The sequence below is a fragment of the Cynara cardunculus genome (assembly GCF_001531365.2).
Source record: "Cynara cardunculus var. scolymus isolate 2C chromosome LG 2, CcrdV1, whole genome shotgun sequence".
Lineage (NCBI taxonomy): Eukaryota > Viridiplantae > Streptophyta > Magnoliopsida > Asterales > Asteraceae > Cynara > Cynara cardunculus.
The window spans coordinates 59,453,114-59,464,850 of NC_037529.1; the positions used below are offsets into that span (position 1 = coordinate 59,453,114).

At 35.3% G+C, this 11,737-nt stretch overlaps 1 protein-coding gene across 1 annotated transcript; it reads right to left on the minus strand.

Annotated features, from left to right (window-relative positions):
- Positions 1 to 2,507: 2,507 nt before the first annotated feature.
- LOC112507058 (dihydrolipoyl dehydrogenase 2, chloroplastic-like) lies at positions 2,508 to 11,486 on the minus strand. The gene is made up of 15 exons (XM_025111460.1): positions 11,144 to 11,486; positions 10,223 to 10,369; positions 8,744 to 8,878; positions 8,514 to 8,631; positions 7,032 to 7,156; positions 6,284 to 6,409; positions 6,103 to 6,183; positions 5,892 to 5,954; positions 5,728 to 5,802; positions 5,571 to 5,649; positions 5,383 to 5,483; positions 3,438 to 3,551; positions 3,205 to 3,318; positions 2,923 to 2,994; positions 2,508 to 2,708 (listed from the first exon to the last, which is right to left on the minus strand). The coding sequence occupies exons 1-15, from the start codon at positions 11,474 to 11,476 to the stop codon at positions 2,661 to 2,663; spliced, it is 1,731 nt and encodes a 576-aa protein (XP_024967228.1). The 5' UTR covers positions 11,477 to 11,486; the 3' UTR covers positions 2,508 to 2,660.
- Between the last annotated feature and the right edge of the window lie 251 nt (positions 11,487 to 11,737).

The following is an 11,737-nucleotide window of genomic DNA, read 5'->3' on the forward strand; positions in this document are numbered from 1 at the left end:
GTGATACTGATAGGGACGAAACTTGAGATCGAGCGTTTGACTTTTTGGAGTTGGTAAACTCGTTTGTAGATGTATAATATTCTAAGCATATAAATAATTGTTAGAATGTAATATTTTGTAATGTAAAACATGTTTTAGAAGTTAATCTACATTTGGAGTTTATTAGTAGCTCTGAAATGTTTTTGTCTTTAAATTAAGTCCCGTTAGTGACACTGCCTGTTCCGGACCACGGGGACGGGAGATGTTACACAAGAGCTATCGATAGTCCATTTACACGCAATCAGATGAGTCTTCATGAGACTTACAATGGGATGCATATCTACGTACAAATTTATTTTCGAGCATTATATGATTTTTATGGTAATATGTATGTATGCATAATGTTTCAGCTTACATAAATGATACAATTTATTTTTCATGTATGTTATTTTATGATTAGTTGCATGTTATGTGTTTATTTAATTTTCAAATAACTCCAGCATGTTATTTCATATGAAAGTTTTATGATCAATTTTAATGGGTGGACATTTGACCAATAAGTCAAACGACAAGTGGCATGACCCTGTAATAGGTGTTCAGACAGGTGCAGGTCAGACAACTTAAAGAATGTCAGTGACTAAATGACTCATACCCAACAGACAATTTATGAGATCTCTTTTCTTTCAGTATTGCATGTTTTTTTCCTCCAGAAAATGCATACTATTTGGTGCAGAGCTTATAAGTTGATATGAAATGATTTTTATTCACGCAAACCATAAACTCACTGAGCTTTATAAGCTGACTATAGTTAGCATCTCAGGGGCAGGTAATTCGAGGTTGGATAAGGGCAAAGAAAACGCTTAAAGACTCGCATGCTCTTATCTTAGATTTGATCTTTTGTTTAGATTTTATGTAAGAATCAGTTGTAAGTTAACCTGGTATGGGATGAGTTAGCTTTTAAGTTACATGTTTATGTATTTTGTATACTTCCATTGCGAAAGGGTTTAAGATTTTAATTTAGCCGTCATTTTGGAATATTTTTAGAGGAGTTTGTTTTAAATAACGTGACATTTCTCATCGTAAAAAAAATGAGGGTGCAACATGTATCTCTAGTAATTTTTTTTTTTGAGAAATGTAGTTGAATGACAAACATAGACGTTAAATTTAGGATACAAGACTTCCATTATGTATGCTTAATTTCCAATTCTTTATATCTCATAAGATTTGTTTAAGTTTGAAAATAAAGCCTTTTTTTTTAAAATACTAGAATGGTACTCGTGCAATACAACGAGATAAATCTAATATTTAGTTTTTAAAATTGTCTCTATTGATATAATATGATTTTATATGCTTTTGAGAAAACGATAATGTTTTTATTTTTTAGTGAAATATAAATTTGAAGATGGCATAAAAATTTGAAAAAAATAAATAAATCGATATTAGTATTAAATTAACTATCTAATAGTTTTCATTTTTTTTGGTGTAACTTCTTTAATTCAATTTTTTTGTTATAAGTTAATTTAGATTTGAAACAAAGTAATTTATTTTTTGTTTAATAATATAATTTTTTATAAAGATAATAATTAAACATTCTGTTAGAACTTAATGATTATCTTAATTATATTTTAAATTTTCTATATTTAAAATGAATGTTTATTCTGTATTTGATTATGTTTATCAGCAGCAGTTACATGAATTTAAAAATAGAGCTTTAATAAGTTGTACTCATGCAAAATTACTTGTAATCTTGAGTTTTAAGTAATACGCATCAATAAACAGTACTTTATGTATAAAATATGGTTTTTAAGAGTTTTTGTCAAATACTTTATAATATAGTATATATATTAATTTTCATCTTTCAATATTCATTTAATGGATGTCTCATTGCCTTTATCTTTATTTACACCAAGGGCTGTTCGGTTCGTTTTTTATCAACACCTGTATAAATAAAATTGTATGTATTGATAAAGTTGTCTTTACGATGATAGATAAGTTGTTCGTTGTCATATTGAATAGACACTCTGAATGTCAAAAATGACCATTTTACTTTCATTCTATATGAACCACTATTAAAACATTTGCTTGATAAAAAATTTGAATATTTGACTTTGAATGATTAAATAAATATCAATATAAAAGTTTTTTTTAAAATAAAAACAATTTGATCTAACATGAATATATGATGATATAAATTTAATAAAAGGGGAATAAATGGATTAATAAATGGTTGAGTAGAAAGAACATCACTTTTGTAGTTGCGCATTTCAGCCTATGGCTGTGCGAATAAGCCCATACCAAACAGCTGGATATATGGCTGTGCGAATAAGCCCATACCAAACAGCTGGATATATGGCTGTCCGAATAAGCCCATACCGAATAGTTGGATATGGCTGTGCAAATAAGTCATATCCTTTATATAGCCCATTAAACTCCTATTGAACAGCCCCAAGTCACCAACCGTATCCATGTGGAATAAAAATAACTATAAATTGGGCAAAACAACCCAAAAAAGAAAAGAAAAAGGGGAACTTGCTCTAACTCTATATATAATATAGTCAAAGACTGAGAGGGGGCATGAAATCAAGATTTGTGGCCAATGGGGTCGAATCTAGTCTAGTCTATGGGCACCACATACATTACATAATAACGGTTTTGGAGCTCACAACCAATTACATTAATTCTTAAACTGCAACCGCTTCAGGCGTCACACTGGAAACACAGCCTACAACCTGCACAAGTAAGAATACGTGTAACCAAACGTATTAATGCATTATTTTCTCTCCATATCTCTAGGGGTAGAGTCAAAACCTTATGTAGAATCAAGTTTTCAAGCTAGTCATGTTCAAGAGTTTGCTCAAGTGATGGAGCTGACCAAGGTTCCTCTAATCTTATTTCACTCACCTATACTGCTATCTATATATAGCAAAAGGATTAAGAGATTACCTTGGCTGATTTGAATAGTTCATCAATCACTTCAGACAAAGTTGGATGGGCGTGAACAGCATATTTGATATCCTGCAATTGTACTCGAACAACATTAGACAAAATTTCTTTCATTTTTTAAAACTATGCATGATAATAAGGGTTCTTACAACACTTATGCTTTTGTATCACTTTCTAGATGCTTGAACAGTTACCAAATATAAGATTCTTTTATTAGCTCAATGATTACTTCGAGAGTATCTGTCTGGATTTCCTTGATGAAACTTCAATATAAACACAAACCTGTATACGTGTTCCCAAAGCGATAGCATTTGATGCTTCGTGGATGAGGTCTGCTGCATGCATTCCAAATATGTGAACCCCAAGGATCTCTCCGTTGTCAGGTCTATAAATCATCTGCACAAAGAAGCAAAAAGCTTGATCAGCGTTCTAATCATGTCATGTGCAACACAAAAGAAAATTACAAATTTGAAAGCAGATTTCTATTAACGTAATTTAAGAAGAAATTACAATACCTTGGCAATTCCCTCTCCTTCATTTTCTGCGAGGGCCTTAGTGTTGGCTTTGAAGCTAGTCTTGGCAATACTGATCTCAAATCCTTCCTTCTCAGCTTTTTCTCTTGCTTGAGGCTGCAAGTTTTTTAACTCAAACTACTCACTCAAGTAAAAGCTTTCTTCATGGAACAATAGTTAATGCAACATTTTTGAAGCTCTGTTTACCAGAGCAAACTCTGCCAAAGGATTCTTTCTGTCTTTTTCCGGATGAGGAAAACAATCACAGAAAATAATTGCTCCGTTCAAGCTCAAAATGACAAGGGATTATTCTTATCTCTGAGTGTGGATGTTTATCTCTGGGCATCAATAAATCCTGTTCAATTAGATATACTCGCAGTGTAATATAACCTTAAACATTCGGTCTACCACTTCATAAGCTGCATGTTTTTTCTACTCTTTTGAATCTTCACTCGGGTTAGTGGGGGGGTTGCTAGACAGACATTATTGAATAGCAAAGAGTCGGCGGAAAAGGGGGAAAGCTTTCCATTCTTGGTTCTAAACCCGCAGAAACACGTATGGGTTCCTCTACAATGACAGTGTAGACCAATTGAAGGGATGTAGTGCAGCTTGGTAGCGTGTTTGTTTTGGGTACAAAATGTCACAAAAAAGATGCTAACTGTCTGCTGCTGATTCCACACGCTGCCACTGTAGTGATTATTCCATTTCTTGATGTTAGCAATGTACAGTGGTCAAAGGGCTCGTGCAGCTGCAGCAGGAATTGAAAAAGGAATTATTTTTTAATAATACCGGGTTGGGTTCTTCTCCACCTGTGTCGCGTTCCCGAAGGCACCCCTCTCTTTCAAGAGGATTCGCGGCATGTAAAGCCCTGGTAAGGTTCTGATTCTGAGTAGCTTTATCGAGATCAGAAGCAAATTACGATAATCTGGTTCTTCCAAATAGCTTAGAAAACCCGACCAGTTTACGACGTCTCCATCGCTGACGTTCGTCAAGCAGGCCATGGGTCGATACACCCAGCACCTAGTATCCAGAAACGAAATGTTCCTGGAAATTCTTGCTCAGATGGATATTCCTTGCTCATTATCAAACAATCACTTATTCACAAGCTTTGTGTGGGGCTAATAGTTTTCATTTCCCATCTCATGGAAAACACTTTTCGCTCCACTTAGCCTTATCCCTCTCTAGGGGTATTTTAGTGATAGGTTCTATATAAGAGCAGAAGGGATATTTATTTTAGTTGGCCAGATGGTTAAATGATTGATTAATTTAACCAGACTATGATATGCTACACAAAAATGCATATATTTAAGAACACAAAGTAAAGTGACTCTTTAGGACTGTTCTTTAGCAATTTGAGGACTATGTTTTAATACTTAAGCAGCATGTGTGATCTCAGACCATAATATCTTCAAGTCTTGAAGAAATCAGAACTTACCAATATCCATAAACTCATGTTTCCTTTACATGAAACAAGAGACAACTTCATTACAAAGACCACTGGATTTCTTTATTTACAACACAGTTAAGCATGGAAGAACGTCAGTCAACCTTTATGTGTTTAAAACTCTAAATTGATTATCTACCAAGACCAGACCTCTAAAAAACACTTGTGTTCTTTCAGAAGTTATTGTGTACATGGGAGAAGAGGAGGTTGGTGAAACAATTGCAGGGAACGAAGACATGAACTCTTCCCTCCTCCCAAAGAAAAACCCCATACAAGAATTAGTTGTCAGTGTTGTCCTTTGTACATGTTACTGTTTTAGCCACTAGCGGGGGCATACTTCTCTATGGGATCAGAATTTCCAAATCTCATATTTACACACATTTTTAAAAGGTTTCTCATTTAAACCTATGCGATATTCATTCATAAAACATGCAAGGTGAACAATGAGCTGTGTTCACATCACATTAGAAAACAAAAGAAATTTGGAAAAGCAGAAAGGCATACCTCTGTTAGTCCAACCATACTGATTTCAGGATGGGTAAAACATGCCGCTGGGATGCTCAGATGATTTAGAACATGATCTTTTCCAGAAACTTGCTCAACGACTATGTTAAGGATACAATTTCCAAGTCATATCAGTATTAACATAAGTTGTAGTAGATGACTGATTAACATTCAGAAGTAAATGATACCTGAAATTCCCTGCGCGCTTGCTGCATGAGCAAGCATCATCTTTCCATTAGCGTCACCAATGCAATACAAGTGAGGGACCTAATGACCAAGACTTCATATTAATAAAGCATAGAATGTAGAATGCAGGAACAGTAATGCAAGGAAATTTTGATGTACCAGTTTTTTTTTTGTGTCAATTACTCGCATGCGTTCATCAACAGGAATAAAACCACGTTGTGTTTGTACATTGACCTATGAAAAATTCAAGCCATATAGTTTGCCTTTTAAACTCGGATCATACCTTAGGAGCTTAGAGATGTACTACTGATAGATTCACTTACACTCTTTAGACCAAGCCCTTCTGTGAATGGAGCCCTTCCAGTTGCAATAAGAGCAGCATCCACCTACAGCAGATAAAAAAAGCGCACAGGTAAATAATAATACATAAAAGACATAATGATAGAGATTAATCTAAACTTCATTCATATTGTTTTCAACAGATCTACAATGATGTGTGAATATTTTTCTTTGCTTAAGTACCCCAATACCCACCTCCAATGTATCTTTTGGTTCCTTCGTCTTTGCATCAATAAGCTCAATCATTACAGGTTTTCCATCCTTTGCTGGAGTTATCTGTCAACACGAAATGAAAAAGTAAATACCAAAAAAGTCTATATATATATATATATATATATATATCCAGAAAAGGAAAGAACAATCCAAGTTTATGAACCTTGGTTGCAAATACACCAGTATGAAAATCAATTTTTCGAGGATTTATGAGAACCCTTTGAGCCAATTTTCCAATTTCAGGGTCAAATCCAGGCATTAATTGATCCAAAGCTTCTACAAATGTAACCTGTGCAACAATAAGAAACTTCGTCATAGGATTGTACTTTACTATATGTCAAGCAGGAGCAACCCAAAAAAACTTGTTAATACTGATTGTCTTGATGTTTAAAAAAAATTAAAGCTACTGATGCAGTCTTATGGTTCCAGGGGAATCATGAATTGACATGAACAAGCAGGTGGTAGTGCAAGGTAGCTTTAAGCCACATATAGAACCTTCAATCTTTTAAGAGAGGAAATTTTTGGATAATACATCCTTCATGTTCAATCTCATGATTCCAGTCGCTTCAAGGAATTCTTCAGAATGAAAGTGCTCCTTCTCAAGGGATGTTTCCCTACTATGGGAATATACAACTTTAATGTTGATGGAGTACATATAATCAACATCCATAACAAATCACCTATAATTGCACATATTTGACAAACAGCACTATATCATCATGGGATGGAACTCACATATACAAAAACCAAAAATCAGAATATATCCGTATATCTGCATCAGTTTTCTCCCTCTGACTTAAATGACAATGAAAAGATACTTGATGATTTTCCTACTCTATGGGAGTGAAAAGAGGAAACAACCCAGAAATGGCATGAATATAGGAAGTGCTTCAAAGGATCAATGATCTCACCTCACTTCCCAGTGCTGTGTAGACATCACTGAATTCAAGTCCAATGTAACCACTTCCTACAATAACTATCCACTCTGGAACTGTCTCTAGTTTGAGCGCGTGGTCACTGGTTATTACAGTCTTACCTGCAGGCAGCTAATCAATAAATTTTATCGGCTCCAAGATAAGTATTAGAGTAAACTACGTTTTTGTCCCTGTGATTTTCGTCCTCGTGTTTTTGAAATTATGGTATTCGTCCTCATGGTTTGCAATTTGTTGCTATTTTTGTCCCTCTAATAAACTCTGTTAAATAAAATCCGTTAAGTCAGGGGTATTTTCGTCTTTAACGTTTTTAATTTTTTTTAATCAAATTATATATTGAGTAAATTACAGATTTTGTCTCTATGGTAGGTTTATACGGAATTGGTCCCTGGACTTCATTTATTACGCAAATGACCTGGTGGTATGCCCACAGATCCCTAGACCAAACGATTATCCATTATCTATAAATACGAGGTCATTTTGATCTTTTCGTCATTTCCTTTCATTTTAATATGTTCATTTTTGTTTCTTTTAAACACCAGCATTCCCAGTTGATCAGTTCTTCCTTCAGAAAATGGAGTCAATTTGTGCAGACAACTATCATTGAACACCTTCCATATATATGCCTTCTCGTTCTTGTCCCACCACACCACCACATCCAGGCCCATCACCTTTTCATGCGAACCCTCTTCTCCAGATCACACACAGGCATGAGTACATACCACCGAGGATTGGGTTTTGTTGTGAGTAGATGGAAAACTAAAACTTAGTTGGGATAATTGCTTTCTGTTAAGCGAAGGCAGAGAAACAGGGAAGAGTGCTGTTAGAGCTTCCATGTGGATGCTATAACTTTTGTAAACTGAATTTCCGTCCCTCTGGTGTAGGAGCAGAGTAGAAGTAGATGGTGATAGAAGTTGTTTTTCCGCGACACGTTTTATGGGGAAGAAGAAGCGGGGCAGGGGGAGGGGAAGAGGTGGGGAGTGTATATAATATAAATAATATATATGCATATAATATATATATGTGATGATATATAACATAATGTTGAAATTTGTTTAATAAAAAATAAGAATATACAAAAAGAAGTAAAAAGACTACAATGCTCCTGACTTAACATAGTTTATATAACGGAGTTAGTCAAGGGACAAAAGTAGAAACGAATTGCAAACCACAAGGATTACACTAAAAGCCTGAATTGTCATAGAAATATTACAACTTTTGGAATGATTTAATCAACAGGTAGCTATTAAATACTGTTTATATTGTATTTTATGACTGCACTTTGTGTCATGTATCGGAAGTTCATCAAAAGTAGATAAACTGCAGACATTTCACATCTCAATATCCTCTTTAAGATATTATCTCTTCCATTTACTTTGTCTCACTTTTCTAACATTATTCTTTACTATTTACTATTTGCTGTTAATGTGAAGGAAAATGTATGAAGAAACAAGCACTAACCATCAACCTCAACCCCCTTAGGGACAAAGGGTACTGAACCAGTAGCAATGATTATATCTTTTGCAGTAATAATTGTCTCAGTACCTCCAACTTTTCCATATTTCACCTTCTGTGGACCCTATATTCATAACAAATTCTAGAGTTCACATGCGCCAAGCCAAATTTAGTTCAGTTAATAAGCAAAAGATGAATGAAAATATGTATAAAAATTCCGTCAGTAAAGGACATACCACAACAGCACCAAAACCTGTCAATATGTCCACACCAAGAGCTTTCATTGAATTGGTTAGATTATTTCTTATTTTGGTGGCAAGACTTTGGGCATGATCAGCTACCCCCTGTCTGTCATACCCAGCAGCTGCAACCTGTCAGCATAAACAAATACAAGTTTAGTAGTGTTGGGGGATAATTCAATATCACAATTAATGCACCGATGTCCCAATAACTAGCATATAGTGCAAACCTAACAACTACTCAGAATTCAAAACGGATCTCAAATGTGCACCACAAATACCAACAACGAAACCAATAACAATCCAACAGAAGGGGTTTTGATCTTATTAACAGATACTTAATGAAAGACAAGGACTTTTCATCTTGACTTATATGAATGAAATGAAGAAATGAAGAGATCATGCATTTAGAGAGTAAGAATCAGATAGAGGGTGACAGACTACTGGCATGGTTGATAATACAGATACCAAAAACAGGACAAAGTCTTGTAAAATGAACCTGAACTATTAACTATACAGAACTTGGATTTGAAATTTTCAATTCAACATGGTGTGGACCTATGGTTTTATATGTGCACAGGCAGCACAGCCAACTTCCCCCATACTCGTTTTACTTAACATGCCCACATAATTTCTGTAAGCAAGCACATTTTGGGAAACACTAAGTCACTGGAAAAATCATCCCAATAAATCGTTCAAGGCTGTATATATATATATATATATATATATATATTGTCAGTTTATGTCCAACTAAGTTTAAGTACTATTTATGAATTGTTCACAAGTTCCTGTCTTGTGTGTCTTTAACATGGATCTACAATATATCTAAGTAAAGTACACTTGTTATAACAATTTATATTTTTCTGAAGGCCAAAGAAACCTCATTCAAAGGTGAGTAAACCCAAGGAATGGAGGATGAAAACCTCTACCACCCACCGATTGAAGCACCCTTGGTAATTCACTAGGGATCCGACAAGTGTGTATTGAACTTACGACCTTTAGCTCCAAACACTTGAGCAGGTCCATCATCATCAGACAAGAGAGAAGCTTATTCAGTATAGTTGAGTTCACAGCTGAACAATGTTGCATACATGTTCATGATTCTCTTGCATTAGAAACTTGTTTCTAAGTGCAGAGCATATATATTTACTGAAAATATTATCACATGACAATTATTTATCGACCATTTACCATACTAACTTATTCAATTTATGTTTGCCCCTTGATTGTTACTGTTCATTGATAAACTATAGAAGGTCTAGTTGAAATAAACTTTAAACAAGCCAATAGTAGCGAAGAGAAAAGAATCAAAAGAGAGCTTGAGACGAGAATACACGGATGAACCTCTTTGAACATGGGGACAAACAAGGGCAACAAATGACTTACAAACGTCAAAGCTAGACAATATTAACTACGGAAGAACCTTTGACACATGCTTAAAATAAGAAATATTTAAGTGCTGGGAAATAGATATACCTGCAATCCAAATGACTTCATGTGGGGTTCATTTTGGAGCTCCCGCATTCGACCACTTACAGCAAGAAGGGCCTTGGAAGGAACACACCCACGATTAACACATGTTCCACCAACCACATCTCCTTCGATTATGGCAGTTTTCAGACCCTATAGAAGTCAAATTTATGAATTTTAAACAAAATGCTTGTAAGCAGGAGCGACATAAAACGGCCAATGTATCGTTGTAAGTGAAGCATATAAATTGGCAATTTGCATTACATATCCATTTTTTTGGGATGGTCCTAATTTGACTATATATATCTGAACTGATTGGTAAGTTTCCCTATCCCACATTATAATCCTATACGTATGGACATGTGTGTCTTCACGAAAACAGCAGCTCTACCCTAGTCCCAGAGGTGAGGTATGGTTTTTTGGAAAGAGTATTTTCTTTAGGAGAGAGTGGTCGTCGTAGACTCTACTTCTGAGTGGAATTTACTGGGTTTGTTTGATTTTTATAAATGCATATGCATGTGTATGATCACTTTCCTTTGCTTTGAAGAAACAAACTAGCTTACTTCAGCTGGCGACGTTCAAAAGTAAGTAGATATACATGAACCAGCGACAGAGCTAGGCTAATAGATATGCACGAACATTCTGGATGAATATTTTATTGAATATATACTTACCTGAATCTATCAAAACGACGGACATTAGGAGTTGAATCAAGTGTTACAACAATTTAGACAAATACCTAAAATAAATTGATATCCGAGTACGTTTTCCTTATTTAATAAATGTTTTCTTCTTCTTCTTCTTCCGACCATTTCTAAATGTAGGGAGATTCCACAATGGAGGTTTGTTTTCAACTATTAAACTGAGCGTTGCTGTACTGAAATATAAACCAAACAGAAGACATTGATAAGGTGGCGGTCGAATTACCTTTTCAACAGCATGAAGGGCAGCGCCATGACCACCAACACCAGCTCCAATAATGACAAGATCATAATCAAAACCCTTGGAAGGAGTTCCGTTGCCGGATAAGGAAGCGAAAACCTTATTTGTCGGAGGCAATTGGTTGAATCGAATGGCATTATTAGACGAAGAAGATTTGCAACCAGAAAAGGCATCTCTTCTGAGGCCACAAAACCGGAGCTGATTCGGGGTAGTTGTGTTGTTGAAGAAGAGGTGGGGTGAGTATGAGTCAACGCCGCAGTTGGATCTGGCGGTGATCGGAGAAGGCGAAGAAAGTGAGAGAGAGATTGAAGATTGCATGATGAATTGGAATTTTTGAATGAAAATGGAATTGAAGAGAGTGAGATGGGGGTTGGGGAGGGCGGAGTTAACCAAGTGAAAGGGAGTGCAGGGTTTTAAATGTTCAGAACGGTTAGAAGACGGTTGAAGATGGTGTTGACTTTTCATTTGTTTGACTCCGGATTTTAGGTTGGTCACCGGCCTCCACCCGAACATGGTTAAAGATTTTTAACCCCGATTTGTGTCTAAATATTTTTTTTCTAAACTAGAATAGTACCACGG

Bases quoted from the DNA above. Each gene is read 5' to 3' on its own strand.
- LOC112507058 (XM_025111460.1), bottom strand. From the start codon at position 11,476: ATGCAATCTTCAATCTCTCTCTCACTTTCTTCGCCTTCTCCGATCACC. The intron at 5,484-5,570 runs GTATCATTTACT...TCCTTAACATAG, and splicing joins AAGCGCGCAGGGAATTTCAG to TCGTTGAGCAAGTTTCTGGA. The intron at 2,995-3,204 runs GTTTGTGTTTAT...GTACAATTGCAG, and splicing joins CTTTGGGAACACGTATACAG to GATATCAAATATGCTGTTCA.